The 20,912-nt window shown below is 52.4% G+C and overlaps 1 protein-coding gene across 4 annotated transcripts in view; it reads left to right on the plus strand.

The window, feature by feature from the left end:
- The window catches only part of SPTBN4 (spectrin beta, non-erythrocytic 4), a 59,013-nt gene that overhangs the window by 2,253 nt on the left and 35,848 nt on the right, over positions 1–20,912 (plus strand). For 2 of the 4 annotated variants that reach the window (XM_061597402.1, XM_061597399.1), the window contains exons 2-14: positions 9,386–9,632; positions 9,884–10,035; positions 10,391–10,564; positions 11,095–11,186; positions 12,019–12,099; positions 12,599–12,714; positions 13,980–14,092; positions 15,412–15,599; positions 16,603–16,720; positions 16,844–17,002; positions 18,078–18,380; positions 19,305–19,455; positions 19,744–20,617. In XM_061597402.1, the coding sequence (XP_061453386.1) occupies positions 9,470–9,632; positions 9,884–10,035; positions 10,391–10,564; positions 11,095–11,186; positions 12,019–12,099; positions 12,599–12,714; positions 13,980–14,092; positions 15,412–15,599; positions 16,603–16,720; positions 16,844–17,002; positions 18,078–18,380; positions 19,305–19,455; positions 19,744–20,617 (2,684 nt within the window). In that variant the 5' untranslated portion in view covers positions 9,386–9,469. The remainder of the gene's footprint in view (positions 1–9,385; positions 9,633–9,883; positions 10,036–10,390; positions 10,565–11,094; positions 11,187–12,018; positions 12,100–12,598; positions 12,715–13,979; positions 14,093–15,411; positions 15,600–16,602; positions 16,721–16,843; positions 17,003–18,077; positions 18,381–19,304; positions 19,456–19,743; positions 20,618–20,912) is intronic. The other 2 variants (XM_061597400.1, XM_061597401.1) reach the window with 2 other exon arrangements.

The following is a 20,912-nucleotide window of genomic DNA, read 5'->3' on the forward strand; positions in this document are numbered from 1 at the left end:
CAAGTGCTAGGGGCCCAATCCACCAGGAAGTCCTGCCCAAGCCTCATTGACGTGAACCCCTGCTGTGCTCTTGTGTGGCTCCTGTGGATTTCTGTAGGGTTTGCGCAAGAGAGTTTCCTGGTGGATTGGGGCCCAGCTTTCTTCCTTGAGGCCAGATGGAACAACTTTGCTGCTTCAGCATTTTAAAATGGTGAGTTTTAATTTCTGAAAATTGCAGTGTTTAGAAGCCAAGTTTCTATACAGTAATTTTGAAAAATATACAGATTTTTTATGCCAAAATGGGTGAGAACTGTTATGATTATTTATTTGCATTAGCTATTTGATTAGAGAAGCTGTGAACTGAAAATGACAAGGTTGCCTGAGCTCTGGCCCAGCAGACAGTCAGACCCAGTCTTTCATCATCCCGGTGGCCTCCAGATGTTTTGGACTACAACTCCCATCAGTCCCGGCCAGCACGGATCTGGTGTGATGGGAATTGTAATCCAAGGCATCTGGAGACTGGCGAAGGCAGGCAAGTCCATTTCCCTTCATGCCAGATGTTTGGAGTTGTTACAATTGATGGTAGCGAAGCATGTGAATAACTTCATGATTAAAATGTCATCTGCATCACAAATTCGCTGGGAGGCCTGAGGCAAATTACTATTCTTTTGACTTCAGACCAGCTTCTGGCAGGTCTACCTGAAAGGGCTATTGTGAAGGTTACCAAGTTAATATATGTGAAGCACTTTGAACTAGTCTTATTAACTGGGGCATGTTATGGCAAGAGACTATCGCTCTACACGTGCTCAGAGGTCTGAAGTGGGGCTTGGTGGGAAGGAGTGTGATTTCTCTCAGAACTGCTTAGTGATTTCCTGCATCTGTCAAGGCTTGGGCAGAGGAGAGCTGGATCCATATTCTTGATCAGGCATGAATTTTGTGGGCACCTGTGGGCAAAGGGCTCTCTCCCACTCAGTTCCCTATATGTAAAATGGGAATATCAGTAGCTTGACCTGCAGGGTCACGTGGGCAGAATGATAATTATATCTTGCATTTGTGCCTGCTTCACAGTGGGCTTTGGCTGGTCACTGCTGGCAACAGGCTAGATAATCATAGATTCATAGAATAGTAGAGTTGGAAGGGGCCTAATAAGACCATAGAGTCCAACCCCCTGCTCAGTGCAGAAATCCAAATTAAAGCATCCCCGACAGGCAGCTGTCCAGCTGCCTCTTGAATGCCTCCAGTGCTGGAGACCCCACCACCTCCTGAGGTCATGGGTTCCATTGCTGTACTGCTCTAACAGTTAGGAAGTTTTCCCCGATGTTCAGCCGAAATCTGGCTTCTTGTAACTTAAGCCCATTATTCCGTGTCTTGCCCTCTGGGATGATTGAGAAGAGATCCTGGCCGTCCTCCATGTGGCAACCTTTCAAGTACATGAAGAGTGCTATCATATCTCCCCTTAGTCTTCTCTTCTGAAGGCTAAACAGACCCAATTCTTTAAGGCTCTCCTCACAGGGCTTTGTTTCCAGTCAGACCATCCTTGTTGACCTCCTCTGAATTTGTTCCAGTTTGCCTGCATCCTTCTTAAAGTGTGGTGTCCAGAACTGGATGCAGTACTCAAGATAAGGCCTAACCTGTGCCAAATAGAGGGAAACTAATGCTTCACGCGATTTGGAAACTATACTTCTGTTAATGCAGCCTAAAATAGCATTTGCCTTTTTTGCAGCCACATCACACTGTTGGCTCAAATTCAGCTTGTGATCAACTACAATCCCAAGATCCTTCTTACATGTATTATTGCTGAGCCAAGTATACCCCATCTTATGACTGTGCATTTGGTTTCTTTTTGATAGTTGCAGAACTTTGCATTTATCCCTCTTAAATTTCATCTGTTTTCAGCCCAATGCTGCAGCCTATCAAGATCCCTTTGAATTTTGTTTCTGTCTTCCACGGTATTAGCTATTCCTCCCAATTTTGTATCATTTGCACATTTGATAAGCATTCCCTGCACCTCCTCATCCAAGTCATTAATAAAAATGTTGAAGAGCACTGGGCCCAGGACCAAGCCCTGTGGTACCCTACTTGTTACCTCCCCCCAGTTTGAGAAGGAGCCATTGATACTCGCTCCATGAGTACCATTCTCTAGCCAGCTGTGGATCCACTTGATAGTTGTTCCATCCAGCCCACATTTAACTAGCTTGCTAACCAAAATATAATGGAGCACTTTGTTAAAACCTGCTGAAGTTGAGATATATTATGTCTACACCATTCCCACAGTCTAACAGGGAGGTTACCCAATACAAAATTAGAAAAGGTTAGTCTGGCAGGATTTGTTCTTGATAAGTCCATATTGGCTTCTAGTAATTGTTTTCTAGTAATTGCATTGTTTCCAAGGTGCTTACAGACTGACTGCTTTATAATCTGCTCCAGAGTTTTTCCAGTCCTTTGGCCTGATCCAGAGTAAGCATCCTGTCTGCTCTTAGTGCGAAGACACTTTGGATTCACAGGGGGAGCACTCACCCCTCTGCCCACAGGCAAAGCCATTCATGTTAGCTGGACCACATTAAACGAGTGGTACAACACATGCCTCATCTGGCAGCTGAAATTATATCTTTAGTGGGGGTCAGTTGTGGGAGTCTGTCAAGAGGTCAGTCTCTAGATTCTGTGTGTGCAAGGGCTGCAGTAGAGCGGCTGCAAAGAGCCACTGGGGACGAGGCTCTGGCCTCTCTGGGTGATTAGAGGCTCACCTTTTGCCAGGGATGTGGGTGCAAGAGAAGTCTCTGTCTCTCTCCCATTGCCAGCCTTTCCAGCCTCCTGGATTGTGGCTTTTGGTTTTGGAACCCTCAAACTGAGTCTCACATTTGTGGCTGGGGGTTCTGTGTTTGGCAAGAGTTGGCACTGGCCCCCTTTGCGGCTGCCATTTTGGATTTTGGAGAGTGTGTAGATCACCACAGGCCATAGAAAAGGGCAAGCGTTTCCATTCATAAGTGCACTTGTGGTCTCAGCCTTGGGAAGGGGGGGGGAGAAGGCAGGCTGTTCTTCCTGCCCTGCTGCCCCCCACCCCTCCCATCAGCTGAGGTCCCTTTCCCTGTGCTTGCCTTTCCTTGAGGGAGCCAAGTGTGCAGCTTGTGCTTCAGGGGATGAGAAACGGGAAGAACCAGTTCTGGCTCAGTTCAGTGAGGTGGGGCAGGAAGAGGTCAGGTGGTAGTGAGTGCCTTGCTTGGAGAAGTGTCCCTTTCTCAGAATTCCCCCCCCCTTCATCCAGTGCGGTTTGCTACCCCCTTCCCCTCTGGTGTCTGGAGTGCTGGGTGTGGCTTGCCACATGCGATGTGGCTTATTCCACTGCGGTGTTAGTTTGTGCACAGCTTCTTCTCAGGCAGGAGATGCGCACCCCTGGTCTCTACCCACCGGTGACAAAGCCTGGCCTGCTCACTGCCACATTTACAGCCAGCGCATAACCGGTGCTCTGGGCCCTTGGAGGTGTGCACATTCAGAGAAGGAGCTTTGGGGACTGTGAGGAACTGTCTGCTGTTGTGGCTGCATGGAAATGTTTTGATTGTGTGTCTTGCTGGTGGATTGTGCCCATTGCACACGGGGAGTGGAATAGATGTTGCCACCCTTGGATGGCCTCCCTTTTTCACGTAACACAAAAGAAGGATTATTTGGTCAAATGCTTGTGGAGATGTACGGCCCAGTCCAGGCAGCCTTTGGGTGTGTCCATTGCTGCCCCCCTTGAGATAGCTCCCCCCCTCATTTTCTCTGCTAGCAACGAGTCTCCATGGCAGCTTCTCCTAATCTGGGTTCCTATCTTTGCCCAGGCCTGGCTTCATCGCCTTATTTCAGCTATGAGCAAGACAGGCTTGGGGATGCCGCCGCGGAGGAGTGACTGAGGAAATCTGGAGCCTGAATTCACAGCTGGCCACAGGTTTAAGGGCATGCCCCTCATTCCAAAGCAAGGCAGGGGAAGATATTTGGAATTTCTAGGAGCCAGCATCTAACTTTTAAGAACCAGCTGTGCACAAAATGTCACTTTTCTGTGCAAAAGCAGGGTTTTTCTCTCCCTTGAAGTCACCATGAGGCTGTTTCCTCTGTTCCTGAGTCAGGCCCATCTGGCTCAGTGCTGCCTACACTGACTGGCAGTGGCTGTCCAGGGTGTCAGGCAGAAAAGACTCTTTTCCCAGACCATCTTCTGAAAGTGCCGTGCGTGAACCCTGGCACCTTGTGCAGGAAAGCAGATGCTCTGCAGCCTTGCCTTCCTCGCCCTGCTCCACAGCACCCCATCCTCAGGGAGCCAGCATTCTGCCAGCGAGAGTACAGGAATGCCACACGGTGTTTATGCAGCAGCAGCAGCAGCAGATGTGCCCTTTCCTGGAGTGCAAGGGGACAGTTCCTGCCCTGAGAGCTTTGGTGCACTCTGGAACTTCACATGAGAAATGCACAGGAAGGGGGGCAGCAGGGAAGGGAAGGGTCTGGTGGTTCCAGCTGAGTCAGGGTGGGGCAGGGGGACTGGGGAGGGCTGAGCCTAAGGAGCTGCAGAAAAGGTGCCTTTTGGGGAGTGTGTGTGCAGGGAGGGCGGGCATTGGCACCCCAGATGCTTTCTGGGAGGCGATTCCAAGCCTGCAGTCAGAGCTTGGAAGTAACTAGTTACAAGTAACTAGTTACAAGTAACTAGTTACAAGTAACTAGTTACTTTTTTGAGTAACGAGTGGGTAACTTCATTACATTTTGCTGGTAACAGAACGAGTAGTAATTTCATTACTTTTGAGGAGTAATTGTAATGTTTCCACCATTACTTTTGTGCATTACTTGGGGGGGGAGCAGGGAAAGTCTTCTGCTCCTCTGATTTGTGGATGAAAATCATGTGCTTCAAATTGGGCTTCTGTGCAGCGTTGTTCTTCCTTCATGCTCTATGGGAACTTAGGAGGCAACGAGGGAGGAGATGGAGAGCGAGACGGCATGGAGAAAACAATTGTTTAACAATTGACAGAAGTGGAAGGAGAAAAGAGCTGGAGGCAATATATATATACAAAAAATATGTGTGTTGGGGTATCACCATTGCTGGGCGTGGGGTGGGGGGATGTGAGATTCTGTTAAGTAACTAAAATGTAATTGTAGCAATTACTTTTGAGTAAAAGTAAAGTAATCAGTTACTTTCAGAGCAATTGTAATCATAACGGTAATTACTACTTTTTTGGGGGGCACGTAACTGTAACTGTAATTTATTACTTTTTAAAAGTAATCTTCCAAGCTCTGCCTGCAGTGCAGCAAAGGAGAAAGGTCAGAGGGGTCAGGAGACCTCTGGGGCCTGCAGGTAGAGCCTGAGGAGTGAAGTTCAGGGGCATGGAAGGTTTGGGGTGGGAGACCAGAGCACGAAGTGGGCGGGGGGGGAGGAGGGGGGAAGCACAAAGTCATCAAGGGCTTTGAAGGGAAGGACAAGGGCTTGCAGTGGGTCCAAGAGCAGAGGGGAAACCAGTGCAGGGAATTCAAGGAGAGGTGCCCAGTTTGCAGAGCCCTGAGAAGGGAGTGGTCCTGGCAGCAGAGTGGTGGGCTGGGGTGAGGGGGCCGAAGGGAAGGAGCGGCAGACCCGAGGAGGGGAGCTTGCAGCAGTCTAGGCAAGAGACGATGAGGGGGTGCCATGTGGGGACAGTGAGGGAGGGAGGGAGGCAGTTTTGCCTTTTGCTGTAAACGCAGAAGACCTAGGCTGGGGAGCGCTGAAAGAGAGAGCCGCATAGAAATAGGCAGGGGGGGCTGGGGGGCGAGATGTTTTTCTGCCTGTCCTGGTGGTGGTGGTGGTGGTGGAGGTGGGGTCATCCAATGGAGCTCGTTGGCAGTACCTCATAGAATCATAGCATCATAGAGTTGGAAGGGGCCTTGTAGGCCATCGAGTCCAACCCCCTGCTCACAGCAGGAAATCCACAGCTAGAGCATCTCCCGCAGATAGCTGTCCAGCCTCTGCTTGAAGACATCCAGCAAAGGGGATCCCACCTCCTCCCCAGGCAGTTGGTTCCTTACTGTCAAGAAGTTCCTTCTAATGTCCAATCTGAATTTACGCTCCTGCAACTTAAAACCATTAGACCTAGTCCTACCCTCTGGGGCAGCAGAGAACAAATCTGTACCCTCCTCTATGTGACAGCCCTTCAGGTACTTAAAGAGTGCAATCATGTCACCCCTCAGCCTTCTCTTCACCAGACTGAACATGCCAAGTTCCTTCAACCTTTCCTCATAAGACTTGTTCTCCATATCGGCTATCATCCTCGTCGCCCTCTTCTGAACCCGCTCCAACTTGTCTATATCTTTCTTAAAATGAGGCACCCAGAACTGAACGCAGTATTCCAGATGAGGCCTGACTAATGCAGAATATAGTGGGACTATTACTTCCCTCAACCTGGAAACTATAGCTCTGTTTATGCATCCCAAAACCACGTTTGCCTTTTTTGCCGCAGCATCACACTGCTGGGTCATGTTCAACTTGCGATCCACTACAATTCCAAGGTCCTTCTCACATGCACTACTGCTAAGCCGGGTATTTCCCATCCTGTACCCGTGCATTTTGTTTTTGTGGCCTAAATGCAGGATCCTGCATTTGTCTTTATTGAATGTCATTTTATTAATTTCAGCCCAATTTTCTAGTCTATCCAGGTCCCTTTGGATTTTATTCCTGTCTTCCATTGTGTTAGCTATCCCTCCCAGTTTCGTGTCATCCGCAAACTTAATAAGGCTTCCCTCCACCCCATCATCTAAGTCACTGATAAAAATGTTGAAGAGTATCGGCCCCAGGACAGAACCCTGTGGCACTCCACTGGAAACCTCCTTCCAGTCTGAAGCAGAGCCACCGACGACCACTCTTTGAGTATGGTTTTCCAACCAGTTGTGAATCCACCTGACAGTATTTCCATGTAGTCTGCATTTGATGAGTTTGCTAATCAAAAGGTCATGGGGGACTTTGTCAAACGCTTTGCTGAAATCTAGATAGATGACATCTTCAGCATTTCCACCATCTACTAAGCTAGTGACCCGATCAAAAAAAGAGATGAGATTATTTTGACAGGATTTTTTCTTGACAAACCCATGCTGGCTCCTACTAATCACAGCATTGTCATCTAGATAGTTGCCAATGGACTCTTTTATTATCCGTTCTAATATCTTTCCTGGTATTGAAGTCAGACTGACCAGCCTGCAATTCCCCGGATCTTCTTTTTTACCCTTTTTAAAGAGCGGGATGACGTTTGCCCGTCTCCAATCCTCCGGCACCTCTCCCGTTCTCCAGGATTTCTCAAAGATGATGGCAAGAGGTTCTGAGAGTACATCTGCAAGTTCCTTCAATACTCTGGCCCTGGAGATTTGAACTCATTTAGGTTAACTAGGTATTTCCTGACTATCTCCTTATCAATCTCGAACTGCAATCCCGACCCCTTACTGAGATTGCTACCGATGCAAGGTTGCACACTGTTCCCTTTTTGGGAGAAAACAGAGGCAAAATAGGCGTTGAGCAGTTCTGCTTTTTCCTTGTTATCGGTCAACATTTTGCCATCTTCATTGAGCAGCAGTCCCACCATTTCCTTGGTCTTTCTCTTGCTTCGAACATACCTGAAAAACCCCTTTTTGTTGTTCCTCGCTTCCCTCGCCAGCCTCAGCTCATTCTGGGTTTTAGCTTTCCTTACGCTATTCCTGCAAGCCCGAGCCGCTCGTCGGTACTCTTCCTTGGTGATGCGTCCTTCCTTCCATTCTTTATACATGCTCTTTTTTACTTTTACCTCCTCCACCAGTCTTCCGTGTAGCCACACTGGCTTTTTCCGATGTCTTCCATTTTTCTTCCTCTTTGGAATTGTTTGCGATTGCACTTTTTGTAATACATTCTTCATGAACTCCCACGCTTCTTGGGCTCCTTTTTTCTTTAGTCTATCTTGCCTCCAAGGCAAGCTCCTTCTCACCCAGTACCCACTCGTTGATGACCCTTGACTGGAGTGCCTTTGATAGGGGACTGGGACAACTTGAGGAGAGGAGGGTGTCCACGTGTGAATGTCTGAACCAGGACTGTGGAGTCGGAGTTGGAGTCGTGGAGTCAGTCGGAGTCGGAAGCAATTTTGGGTGGAGTCTAAGTCGGTAGAAATGTACTGACTCCAACTTCAAAATAAAAGTAATATTTTAATATGCATATGAATACATTAATATGAATACATTAATATACATTTGCCATTTATGAAGGAGTCGGAGTCGGACAGTAGAAAAATAGAGGAGTCGGAGTCGAAGGTTTGACATACCGGCTCCGCAGCCCTGGTCTGGACTGGAGAGAGCGTTGGTGTGGCAGCGGGCTGTTGCGTTCCCGTCCCTCTTGTGGGCTTCCTGGAGGCATCTGGTTGGCCACTGTGTGAGGCAAGATGCCCTGCCAAATGATGGTCTGACCCAGCAGCCAGGCTCTTATGGGGCTCCATGCATTTGGCTGGCATTTGTGAAGGGAGGTTGTAACCATCCAGAGGGCAGAGGGAACGGTGATTTGTTTCTAGGCAGAGAAGAGCTACCTGGAAGCCACAAACCCCGGCCCACGTTTTGGGGAGGGGGATGACTGTTGTTGTTCAGCCCCGAAAGCTCTTGAGATGTGCTCCACAGAGAATGATCAGGGAACTGGAAACAAAGCCCTCTGAGGAGAGACTGAAAGAACTGGGCACGTTTAGCCTTGAGAAGAGAAGATTGAGGGGAGATATGATAGCACTCTTCAAGTACATGAAAGGTTGCCACACAGAGGAGGGCCGTGATTGCGTCTAGATCGTCCCAGAGTGCAGGACATAGAATAATGGGCTCAAGTTGCAGGAAGCCAGATTTCAGCTGAACATCAGGTAAAACTTCCTAACTGTTAGGGCTGTATGACAATGGAACCAATGACCTAGGGAGGTGGTGGGCTCTCCAACACTGGAGGCATTCAAGAGGCAGCTGGACAGCCCCCAATGGAGATGCCATTGAATTCCTGTCTTGAACAGGGGGTTGGACTTGATGGCCATATAGGTTCCTTCCATCTCTACTGTTCTATGATTCTATGGTTCTATGATTCTAAGCTTGCAAGGTAGCTAAGGGTGCCCCGTTAAGAACAAGGAGGTGCCCACTTCACCTTCTGCCTCTGCCACAAACTCATGAGGTGGTCTTAGGCAAGCCTCTATATTGGAATAGTGATACTGACCTACTGCACAGGGTTGCTGTAAAGATCACTGAGGTGACATATGTGACGCCCTCTGAAGCACTATGAAAATAGGAGGTATTGTTATAATGTTGTGGGGGCCTCTGGAAGGGGTGAGTGGAATCCAGGACTCTCCCCTGTTGGCCATAACTTGCAAACTAGACCTGCTTTGAAGTTCTTCAAAAGGAAGCCCTTGCATTTTATCAGTTTGTTTTGTGCCTTGTGCAATCTCAAACCCAGCAGGTGGGCTAGAGGCCCTTGTAGCTCCAGGAGCTCTGGAAGACCTGTGCAAATCCGTGAAGGAGTCTGCTTCCCTGTGGCAGGATGGCAAACGTCACACCAGCTAAGCTGGACAACTTGGAGGCGCAGCAGCAGCAGAACAACAATGTGCGGTGGGAGAACACAGACCACCCCCCCCATCGGCCTTGGGATGAGGACACAGCCACGGCCAAGCTCTTTGAGTGCTCGCGGATCAAGGCATTGGCTGGTATGTCATCTCCACTTGTGCTCTTCATTGCATCTCGTGTGGTTCATGTCTGCCTTGGCGGAGGGGAGAGGAGGCGAATTGCAGGCTGCAGGTGTGAGGGGTCAGCTCAGTCCTCTGGATGATCTTGCAAGGTGTTCCAGGGAGGGGTCTGGGGGCCACTCGAGGGAGCTGCAGGTTCTCTGGTGCTCCGGGGGGGGGGAGATCGGCTAGAACCCTCAGGAGCGTCACCTAACAAGCTTGAACTCTGCCAGACGAGCGAGACTCTGTGCAGAAGAAGACCTTCACCAAGTGGGTCAACTCCCACCTCGGCCAGGCCTCCTGTCGGATCAGCGACCTCTACACAGACCTGCGGGACGGATTCATGCTGACCAAGCTGCTGGAGGTGCTGTCTGGGGAGCAGCTGGTAAGCAGGGGCTTTGGGTCGGGAGAGGAGGAGGGGCAGCGAGGCAAGCCTCTTTGTGCTCTGTCTCCCTCTTTGACCAGAGCCTCGCTTCCAGGGAGGAAGGTGCTGGGCCAGCCAGGTAGCTTCCTGTGTTGTGAAAGGGAATGCACTCTGCATACGATCAGAAACACTTTCCTTTTTGCTCTAACGTTAGTGGTTCCAGAGTTTCCGGCATTTAGAGCCAGAATTCCAGGGCTGAGCTCTGTGGGGGGAGGAGGAGGAGACGGGGGAAGTGCTGGGGGGCAGAATGCCTCCACCACCACCCCGGGTTTGGTCCTGGGCTGCCCTCTACAGACTCCTGTTGTCTCCCTGGAAGCCCAAACCAACGCGTGGGCGGATGCGGATCCACTCCCTGGAGAACGTGGACAAGGCGCTGCAGTTTCTGAAGGAGCAGCGCGTGCACCTGGAGAACGTGGGCTCCCATGACATCGTTGACGGCAACCACCGCTTGACGCTGGGCCTCATCTGGACCATCATCCTGAGGTTCCAGGTAGCACTGAGAAGCGACTGCCCTGGCCCATGGCCCACAGAGCCCTCCCCCAGGGAGTGGGGCGCTGGCCTGGCCTTGCTGGCTCTTGGAATTCCTGCTGCTGCCATTGGGACCAGGAAGGCCTCTGCCGTGGGCACTGCCCGGCTCAGTCAGAGGCCTGGCAGGAATGGAGGAGGGGGCTGGGCTGGGCTGTTGGCTTTTCAGCCAGGCCAGGTTTGCTCTTGGGGATCTAGGGGGTGCCCAGGGGTGCCCCCTTTCCTCCGCATGGTGGGGCGAGGAAGACTCAGAGCCACCTCTGGGAAAGGCAGCCCTTTGGCGGCTGGTGAGGTGCAGCCGGAACCAGCTGGTTCAAAAGGGCTTGGGTGCTCCATGTGTGGACTACTGGCCCTTCTCCCCAGGGTGGCCCCTTGGAGAAGGCAGCTGGAAGAGGGTAAAGTGAGGGTGGAGGGTATTAGAACGCAGGCTCTGAAGGGAGAAGCAACAGGCAGCCCCCCTCACGCTCCCCACGGCTCCTCCTCCCACCCACCCAGATCCAGGTGATCAAAATCGAAATGGAAGACAACAGAGAGATTCGCTCGGCCAAGGACGCCTTGCTGCTCTGGTGCCAAATGAAGACGGCTGGGTGAGTGAGAGGCTGGACTGGGGGGTGGGGGGAGTGGCCGGGGGGGCAGGTTTGGCAGCAAACCCCAGTCCTTATCTCTTTAGTTTACTTACGCTTTTTTAAAAAAATCCCTGTCTCTTAATGTTAAATCGTGCCAAGGCAGCTTGCCAACAAAATATGCCATTAAAGGTTCAAGTTCAAAAAACAGGAAAAACTTAAAGAACAGAAGGAGCCCCAAATAAATCAAGCCTCAAAGCACCAGAAGCAACTTCACTGCACGTTAAAAGGCTAAGCAAATTGTTATTTACATCTCTCTCCCACCCTGCATCCTTCAAGGAGCTCTGTGCAGCATGCAAGATTCTCCTCACAACAGCCCTGTGAGGAAGCCTAGGCTGAAAGAGAGTGCCTGGCTCAGGATCACCTCAAGGCTGAGCCAGGAATGAAAGATGTTTTTTGTCTCATGCATTTATTTATTTGTATACCACCTGGATATGTTGTACGTGACAGGTGTGTGTGTGTGTGTATTTCTTTTAAGTAAAATTTACAACATATTTATCAGGTGCGATGCGCGTCTCCCAGCGGAGAGCATTCCAAAGTCGGTGCTTTCCCTGGCCACCACTTGCCTTGCTGCGCCTGGCTGGGGTGCCTGCAGTAGACAGAAGCAGGGAGCTCACCAAACAGGCAGCTTCTTGAGTCTCTGGATCTACCCAGTCGGTCTGCCCAGTTCCCTGGCCAGGCGGTTCAGATGCTCCATTTGTTGCTTGCCAGGGGGGGGACTGGAGGCAGGGGACTTGCACAGCAAGTGGCAGAAGTGCCTGCCCTGCTCTTCCTGATCCTCTTCTTCCCTGCTCAGGTACTCCGAGGTGAATATTCAGAACTTCACCACCAGCTGGCGTGATGGCCTGGCCTTCAATGCGCTCATCCACAGGCACAGGTGCGGAGGGCGGCTGCGGATGTTGTTGCCTGGCATTGGATGGGTTGAAGCTGTGTGACCAAGGGAATTGATTTCCTCACAAGTGGAAATGTTATCCCAGTTGGTGTTTGCATTGGTTCTGAGTTGATTTCGTATATGTGTGGTTGTTGTAACTGTGTATAATTGTTTTGCAATTGTATTTGTATATGCAGTGATGCTGTGTATGTTTTTGTTTTGTAAATCACTTTGGGATGCCTCCTGGGAGTGATTCTTAAATGAAATAAATCATCATAAGTGGCTGAGGAAGCTCCACCATGAAGTGGGTGTCAACGAGAGGGTTATGGAGCTCCAATCTGCCCTCCAGCCTGGCACTACAGGGAGAGATGTGCAGTTGGATATTCATTTGCTTAATGCCATCAGTAACACTCTCTCTGTTATGTACAAAGTCCAAAAGAGAAATGTTAGATGAAAGTGTGAGGCATGAGCCTTCCTCTCAGATGCTTTTTAATTATTTCTCCAGGCCAGATATAATTGATTTCAAGAAGCTCACCAAATCCAATGCTGCCTACAACCTCCAGCAGGCTTTCAATACAGCCGAACAGCAGCTGGGACTTGCCAAACTGCTTGACCCAGAAGGTACCGTCCCAGACTGACCCCTTGAGCTGCCAGGAGGAAGCCTCTTAGATCTGTGGCAGAGGGCATGCTCTGCATTCCAAAGGTGTAAGGTTAAATTCCCTGGCTGTGGTTCCCATTAAAAGGAAGGCTTTGTTCTGAGACCACCTTGGAGATTCCCCATCTCGAACCTGGTGCCTGACAGCATGGCCGTGCCCCTCTCACCCATCCACTGGTTCTTTTTTTAGTTTTTTAATTTGCAACAGGAAAAAAAAGAAAACAAAAAACAACTGATAATAATACAAATAATGATTTTAAAACCAACAAAAACGATTACAAAAAAATCAGTTGTCAGCTGACATTGGAATGCCCACACACACACAGCCCGCCAACTCCTTAACCATTTCAGTGCTGCACCGGAGTCCTCAGCGCCACCTGAAGTGAAGCCTAAGGATGCGAAGTTGCCTCTGTGGGTTGCCCTCTGCTGTTCAGCTGAGGGCCTTGGCTCAGTGGTGGAGCCCCTCCTTGTGTGCCGAAGGTCCCAGGTTCAACCTCTCCAGGAGGGCTGGGAGAGAACCTGTCCGAAATCCTGGAGAGCAGTGTAGGTAGTACTGAGCTGGATGGGCCAGTGGCCTGGCTCAGTATAAGGCTCCTCCCTCCCTCCCTCCCCTCCCCTCTCTTTGTCTCGCTCCCTGCCAGCATTGAGACTGTAACTTCCTTGAGGCAGGGACTGCTCTTGATTACCTTGCTCTGTTCCATGATGTTGGGTGCTTTGTTGACTGGTTGCTGTCAAATGCATTTCGGTTAATCTCGGTGGTGGTGTTGCCTACCAAGAACCTTGGAGTGGCCTTCAGCCTGAGGTGCATCCAGATGTTCATTTACAGCCCCCCCCCAGCAGCAGCTGCAGAGACTTGTGAATGGGCATCTTCTGCCTGGGTGACCAGGTGCTGTGGGGGAGGGGCATTTTGGGAGGTGCAGCATCTCTGTCGTGTGGGTGAGAAATGGTGTCCCTGGGGCTGTGCAGCTGGAGAGGCTGTGGGGACCTAGTCCTGCCTCTCTCTCTTCTGCACTCCTTGGCCTTGGGGGTAGCCATGTGGAGGTGCAGGAATGGGCCACCCAGGCTCTGTGCTGGAGGAGGGCTTCTCCAAGGAGGACCCCAGGCTCAGAGGCTTTTTTGTGCGAGTCTCGCCAAAGCAAGACCTCTGGTTGCCCACCCACCTCTTGTTCCTTGCCTCAGTTTCTACCTTTTCTCTTTCCTCCCTTGTTCTCTCTCCCCCCCCCCTTTGCAGATGTCAACATGGAACACCCTGATGAAAAGTCCATCATCACGTATGTGGTCTCCTTCTACCACTACTTCTCCAAGATGAAGGCCCTGGCTGTGGAGGGGAAGCGGATCGGAAAGGTGTGTTTGGGGAGGGAGGGACAAGGGCAGTCAGACGGCTGAGCTCGGGACCTTCCAGGAGAATCAGTGCCCTTGGACTCCCCTTGGTGGATCACCGCCGTTGGTTCCGTCCCCATCCAGCGCCACCAGCACAACATTCTCCTTGTGTCGTGGATGCAGGGAGTGGGCTCTTGCTGCAGAGGGATCACTAAAACTCCTCTGTCCCTCTTCCCTCTCCTGAAATACACACGTGCACATGCACAATGGAGATGGGCAGCCCAGTGTTTGAGAAGGGGAAGCGCACAGCTCTGAAAAAAAAGAATATTCCTTTCCTATTTCTTCCTATGCTCCTTGAAGGGTTGCTGTGGCTCTTCAGGGCAACCAAAGAGCCGTGCAAGAAAAGGACACTGGAGGCTCAGCTATGGTGGGAGTGCAGGGGGAAAGGGCAAGGTCTTGTTTCACGTGCAGAACTGGCTCTGGCTGGTGTGGGAGGTCGGGGCTGGTCTGGACGTCTACGGTAACGGCAACGTCCATGGGAAATTATGATAAACGGATAATATTTTAGGGAAGCTAATGGAGGAATTCACATTGCTGACTGTAAAAAAACTAATCAACAACAACTGACAGTCTGGAGCCTGTGTCTGAGATGGGTTTTAGTAAGAAAGTCTTTGAATCCATCACTCTGTTAGCTGGGCTTTCCTGTGAATTTTTCCATGTAGATTTTGCAGGCCACCTTATGTTTTCTGCTTTGCTTTCCTCCAGGAGCAAAGGACAGAAATGTGTGTGCGTGGGCAAGGTCGGCGCCAGAGGGCGTCCAGGTCGGGCCCTGGCCGAGGGCCCCTGAAGGGTCTCTCCTTAGGGAGGGAGGGTGGGTCGCGCTCCCAACCCTGCCGCGGATCGCAAGAGGGAGCTCCCAGGCATCCCTCCCCCACTGCCGCGCAGCCCTGCAACACCTGCCTGCATGCCCCACTTACCTCTCCCTTGACATAAATGCTGGTTGTGCTGCAGGCACAAGCCTGCCATCAGCCAAGGTGGTGGCTGAGGTTTCCCTAAGAGGCTGATGACCCTGCCGCCATCTTGGTTGATGGCAGTTATGTGTGCACGTAGCATGCATGTGGCCATCAACCAAGATGGTGGCGAAGGCACCAGCCGCTTAGGAAGCCTCGGCCGCTATCTTGGTTGATGGCAGGCATGCGCGCACAGCGCAGGCAGCATTCACCAAGGGAAAGGTAGGTAGGTGGGGCTTGTGTGCTGGGGCTTACAAGTCTGTGGATCCACAGCATGCTCTTACTCCACCCCTCGCCTCCCCCACAACCATCACGTTGTACTCCTTTGTGCAGGTGCTGGATCAGGCTCTGGAGATTGAGAAGATCATTGAGCGGTACGAGTCTCTTGCCAGTGAGTTGCTCGAGTGGATCGAACTCACCATCACCATTATCAGCAACCAAAAATTTGCCAACTCCCTGGCTGGAGTCCAGCAGCAACTGCAAGCCTTCACTGCCTTCTGCACTCTGGAGAAGCCTGTCAAGTGAGTGACTACTGGTGGGGCAGGGGAGCAAAGGGGTGTCATGGCTGGCAGCAATACCAGGAGTGCTGAGTGGTGGCAGAGCAGACATGCCTCTGCACAGACTGGCCGCAGCTCTGCAAGGTCTGAGACTTAATGGCAGATGCCAAGGACGGAGCCAGCGTCCTGAGGCCTACAATGCAGGGGTCCAGTCACTGAACACAAGTTGTCTCCAGATCTTGGAAAGAAAGGGAGTGCTTTTATTTATATTTATATAAATATGTATATATTTTAAATATGTTTTTATATATATTTAAATATATTTTATATTTATATAAAATAAACATATTTATATTTTGCTTCTTGGACAGAAAAACTTTAAGTGGCTTTCAAACTAAAATATTCATTAAAAATACCAAGAAAAGTAAACAAATTATGAATAAATTCAGCAATTTTAAAACAATATCCATAATAAAATTTCATGTTAAAATTACATGTCTGGGTAGGCTTGTTGAAAGAAAAACCTTTTTAACAGGCACCAAAAAGAATACAGTGAAGAGATGCCTGTCCAATATCCATGGGCAGGGAGTTCCACAGCATACGTTCTGTCACACTTAAGGATCAGTTCCTTACAAGTGCAGAATGAGCATTATGTGGCACCTGTAACAGTGCCAGTTCCACAGACTGAAGCAGCTGAGTGGGCATATATCGGGTAAGGTGATCCTTCAAGTAAACCAGTCCCAAGCTGTTGAGGGCTGTATGTAACATCTTATTTACTAAATACTGTGAGGTGACTTGGCTTAGTGTCACTAGAGAGCATTCTTCGCTAGGAGGGGGCAGAGAGATGCCCTCTAGGGTCCCTTTTGACCGTCAGCATTCCCCGTCTCTGCCCGCAGCCGTTTCTTGCTTGGAAAAGTATCTGCCGCTGCACAGCAGTCGCGGGGTAGTTGACTCGCTCCCTGTGCCCTTTTGGGGTGGGACTTGCTCCCTGAGGTTGGAGAGCTGATCCTCCTGGCCTTGCTTGTAGGTTTCAGGAAAAGGGGAATCTGGAGGTGTTGCTCTTCTCGATCCAGAGCAAGCTTCGAGCCAACAACCGCAAGCTCTACGTCCCAAAGGAAGGGAAGGGCATCTCCGACATCAACAAGGTGAGTCCCGCACTGGGTGCTGCATGTGTGCGAGTGCCTTAAGCCCCTCGGGGCTCTGCATGAGTGCTGCTGGCCCAAGCCCAGTGGCCACGCCCGAGTGCCTTTCTCTCCTTCTCTTGCCAGGCCTGGACCAGGCTGGAGAAGGCGGAGCACGGGCGGGAGGTGGCTCTGCGCAATGAGCTGATTCGTCAGGAAAAGCTGGAGCTGCTGGCCCAGCGCTTTGACCACAAGGCCATCATGCGGGAGACTTGGCTGAACGAAAACCAGCGGCTGGTCTCCCAGGTAATGCAGGCCGGGGGCGGGGGCACAGGGGTCACACATGGGATAGGATCCCGTGCAGCCGGGCACCAGCTCAGGGGCTCTGGGAACCGGGCACGGGAGGGCTGGGGCATTTCACCAGAGACGCCAGCTGTCGGAGGCGGCTGCTGTTGACGCTTCTGTCCTGCCCTTTGATGGAAATCCCCACGGTGGCTTGCTCAGGTCAGCCTCCTGTGGGCCTGGGGCATAAGATGAAAAGCACCCGTCAGGCCTTGGAGCAGACATAGGGTCCAAAACTGGGTTTGGAAGGCCGGAAGCAGGTCTGTGTCCAAGACCCCAGGCGGCAACCAGGACGCAGGTGCTTGGGCCTGGCTTGCACTGAGGAGCAAGGTCTGAGGAGGGGGCCTTGCGTAGCTCGGTGGGTGGAGATGGACCCTGGCTGAGTGCTCAGGCAGGCTGGTCTGTTAGCCTGGAGGACACCGTTGACCCACAGAACGCAGCCTGCTCTGGTGGGGCAGAAGGTCAGGTGGTGGATCCTCACTAACAAGAGACCCTCCCACCCACGTTGCAGGAGTGGGGAAGCTTTTACATCCTGAGGGCCACACTCCCTCATGGGGAAGCTTCTGGAGGCCACATGCTGGTGGTGGGTGAGGCCAGAGCAATGGACATGACTCTGCATTCTAGCCCCACAAAAGTCATGCATGCACACAAACACACGCATGCCTGCGCCCCCTTACAGGTTTTCCATCCAGGAAGCCAGAGGCATCGTCGTAGTTCAAGGACACATTTCAGCCAGGCAAAAGCACTCGAGTAGGGTCAGTGAGAGGGCTGGCCTAGGAAGAGTCCTGAGGCCTGGAGGGCCGTGCTCAATGGCCCCCACCTCTGCTTCTATTCTGACAGTCGTGCTTCTTTTATGCAGAAGCCCTTCCTCAAAATTCTGTATTTGAAAGGGGAAGCTTGTTACTGTTTCGGGGGGGGGGAGGGTGTTGCATGAAAAACACTTTGCACATGCCCATAGACCCATTGTTCTTCACAGGTCAGATTATACCAGCTGTGTCCTGCTCATTGCTTAGCTTCTCCCTTTCTTCCATCTTGCCAGGACAACTTTGGCTACGACCTGCCTGCAGTGGAGGCCGCTATGAAGAAGCACGAGGCCATTGAGGCAGACATCTCTTCCTACCAAGAGCGCATCCAGGTGGTGGTGGAGCTGGCCCAGGAAATGGCATCAGAGGGCTACTACGACAGCAAACGCATCAGCGCCCAGAAGGACAACATCATGCGCCAGTGGAGCCTCCTGACAGAGCTGGTCAGCGCCCGGCGGGCCCGGCTGGAGCAGAATGTGGCCCTCCAGAAGATCTTCCAGGAGATGGTCTACATGATTGACTGGATGGATGACATGCAGGTGGGAGCAGCAACTGAGGGGCTACAGCCCCATCACCTCAGGGAGCCCCCTAAGTGCCGCCCTGGAGAGATGAGTGTTGCTCTTGGTCTCCCTCCTGCTTCCCCCAGTTCTGCACTTCATGGAGGAACAGGATCAGCCACAATGGCTATGTTCGGCCTCCTCTGTCGGAGATAGTATGCCCTGAATACCTGTTGCTGGGGAGCACTTTGTACTCGGGTCCTCCTTGGTGACCTCCTGTTGGGGCATCTGGTTGCCGCTGTGAGGACAGGGTGTGGACTAGATGGGCCCACTTTGGCCTCACCCACCTGCAGGGCTCTTCCCCTGAGGTTCTTACTCCTGACACACCTTTCATAACTGAGGCTTCAGGGCCAACCCGCAAGGAACGGGTTCTCTGTGGAAGCCATGTTCTGTCTGCCCTCTCCAAAGCCTCGTCTTAACAAGGCCCCGCTCCTTACTGTAGCAAATGGGAGCCCCCTTGCTCCCCATCCCACCAGCACCCACCTCCAAGCCTGACCGAAGGCTCAAGCCTGCCAGCCACACCTCAGCTTGGGGTTCCCTCAACCCCAACTTGACCCTCCCTTATCCAGCCCCTGATCACCTCCAAAGCCTGACCCACCTGATTCTTCTCTAGATCAGCTGGCCGGGAAATGTGAGCACCCTATAGGAACGCCTGCATCAGTCACGTTATTCCCTTTTGGGTCAGCTGTCTGCATGGATACATCATGCCCTGCCACTTGGCATCCAGATGTTGCAGAGCGTGTGCCGATCCCCTGCCTCTCACGCCCAGCACCAGCCAGGGACTTCCAGATCCTGCCTGGCCCTGCCTGGCCTCAGGAGAGGCCAGCTGTTTTCAGGGAGGGGCCTCCAGAGGCCTCTTATCCCCCCCCCCGGCACTCACCCCTTCCTCTGCTCCTTTCCCGGCAGGCCCAGCTGTCATCCAAGGAGTTTGGGAAGCATCTCCTGGAAGTGGAGGATTTGCTGCAGAAGCACAGCCTGCTGGAGGCTGACATCTCTGCGCAGAGTGAGCGGGTGCAAGCCCTCAATGGGGAAGCCCTCAAGTTCTCGGAGCTGGCAGGTAAACATTGAGGACAGAGTCGCATGCCCTCCCACCTGCCCACCCACCTTGGCATTGGCCTTGTGGGTGCAGTAATGAATCCTGGGGTGTTCCAGGCCCAAGACTGTCTCCTTGCCCCCTGGGCCAAGAGTGCCTCAGGGATCTGCGTGCACCCAAGGGTGCCTGTGAGTACATGCAGATGCCCCCCTGGGAGAGACAAGAGAGGGACAGAGCCCCATGTGCGTCCTCAGAGGTCAACTGTCTTCTCCTGTTCCCTTTGCCCTTCTCCACCCGGGATGGCTTCTTCAGGCTACCAGCCCTGTGACCCCCAGATCATCTGCAACCGGGTGAACCACGTCCAGAGCTGCCTCGAGCAGCTGCAGGAGCTGGCGTCCAAGCGGCGGAAGGAGCTGGAAGCCTCCCGCCAGCTGTGGTCCTTCTTCCAGGAGATGGAGGAGGCCGAGGCTTGGGTGCGGGAAAAGGAGCACATCCTCTCCTCCTCACAGAGCTGCGGCAAGGACCTGAGCAGCGTGGCCAAGCTGCTGAGCAAGCACAACATCCTGCTGGGGGAGCTGGGCGGCCGGTGCTCCTTGCTGCAGTCCGCCATGAGGCGGGGCGAGCAGGTCCTGCTGCGGAAGCGCTGTGGCCCCAGTGCCATCCAGGAGAAGATCCGGGAGGTGCGCCAGCACTGGAAGCAGCTGGAGGAGCTGGCAGCCTCCCGCCTGCAGAAGCTGCAGGGGGCCCTGAGCTTCTACCAGTTCAGCACCGACACCGACGACCTGGTGGCCTGGCTGCAGGACGCCTACCGCCTGGTCTCCAGCGACGACTTTGGCCACGACGAGTCCTCCACCCAGTCACTGGTCAAGAAGCACAAGGGGGTGGTAGAGGAGGTCGACAAGCACCGGGCGGCCGTCCTGACCCTGCGCAAGCAGCTGGCTGCCTTGGCGCCCGAGTACCACGAGCTGGTGGATGTTCAGGTCCGCATCGTGGAAGTGGAGCAGCTGTACGGGGAGGTGGCCGAGGTAGCCGTGCTGCGGCGGGAGTGGCTGCAGGATGCGCTGGCTGTCTACCGCATGTTCGGCGAGGTCAACGCCTGTGAGGTCTGGATCGACGAGAAGGAGCAGTGGCTGAACAGGATGGAGCTGCCCCAGAAGCTGGAGGACGTTGAGGTGGTCCAGCACCGGTAGGGGGCAGCAGGGAGGGAATGGGGGCGGTGTGTGTGTGTGTTGTGGGTAGCAGCGGTGGAGCTCAGAGCCAGCAGAGGCTTCTGGGTTTGGCCTTTGGGTTGAGGGGCAAGGAACGGAGGCTGGGAGCCAGGGTATTTCGGGACACACGAAGCTGCCCATTTCTCCATCAGGCTAGAATTGTTTCCCTGAACCAGAAGCATCTCTGCAGGGTCTTGGCAAACAACAGTCCTTCCCAGCCCTTCCTAGAGATTTCAAGAACTGCACTGGGGGGGTCCTTCTGCGCACCAAGCA

This window comes from Rhineura floridana, chromosome 15 (assembly GCF_030035675.1).
Source record: "Rhineura floridana isolate rRhiFlo1 chromosome 15, rRhiFlo1.hap2, whole genome shotgun sequence".
In the NCBI taxonomy this organism is placed as follows: domain Eukaryota; kingdom Metazoa; phylum Chordata; class Lepidosauria; order Squamata; family Rhineuridae; genus Rhineura; species Rhineura floridana.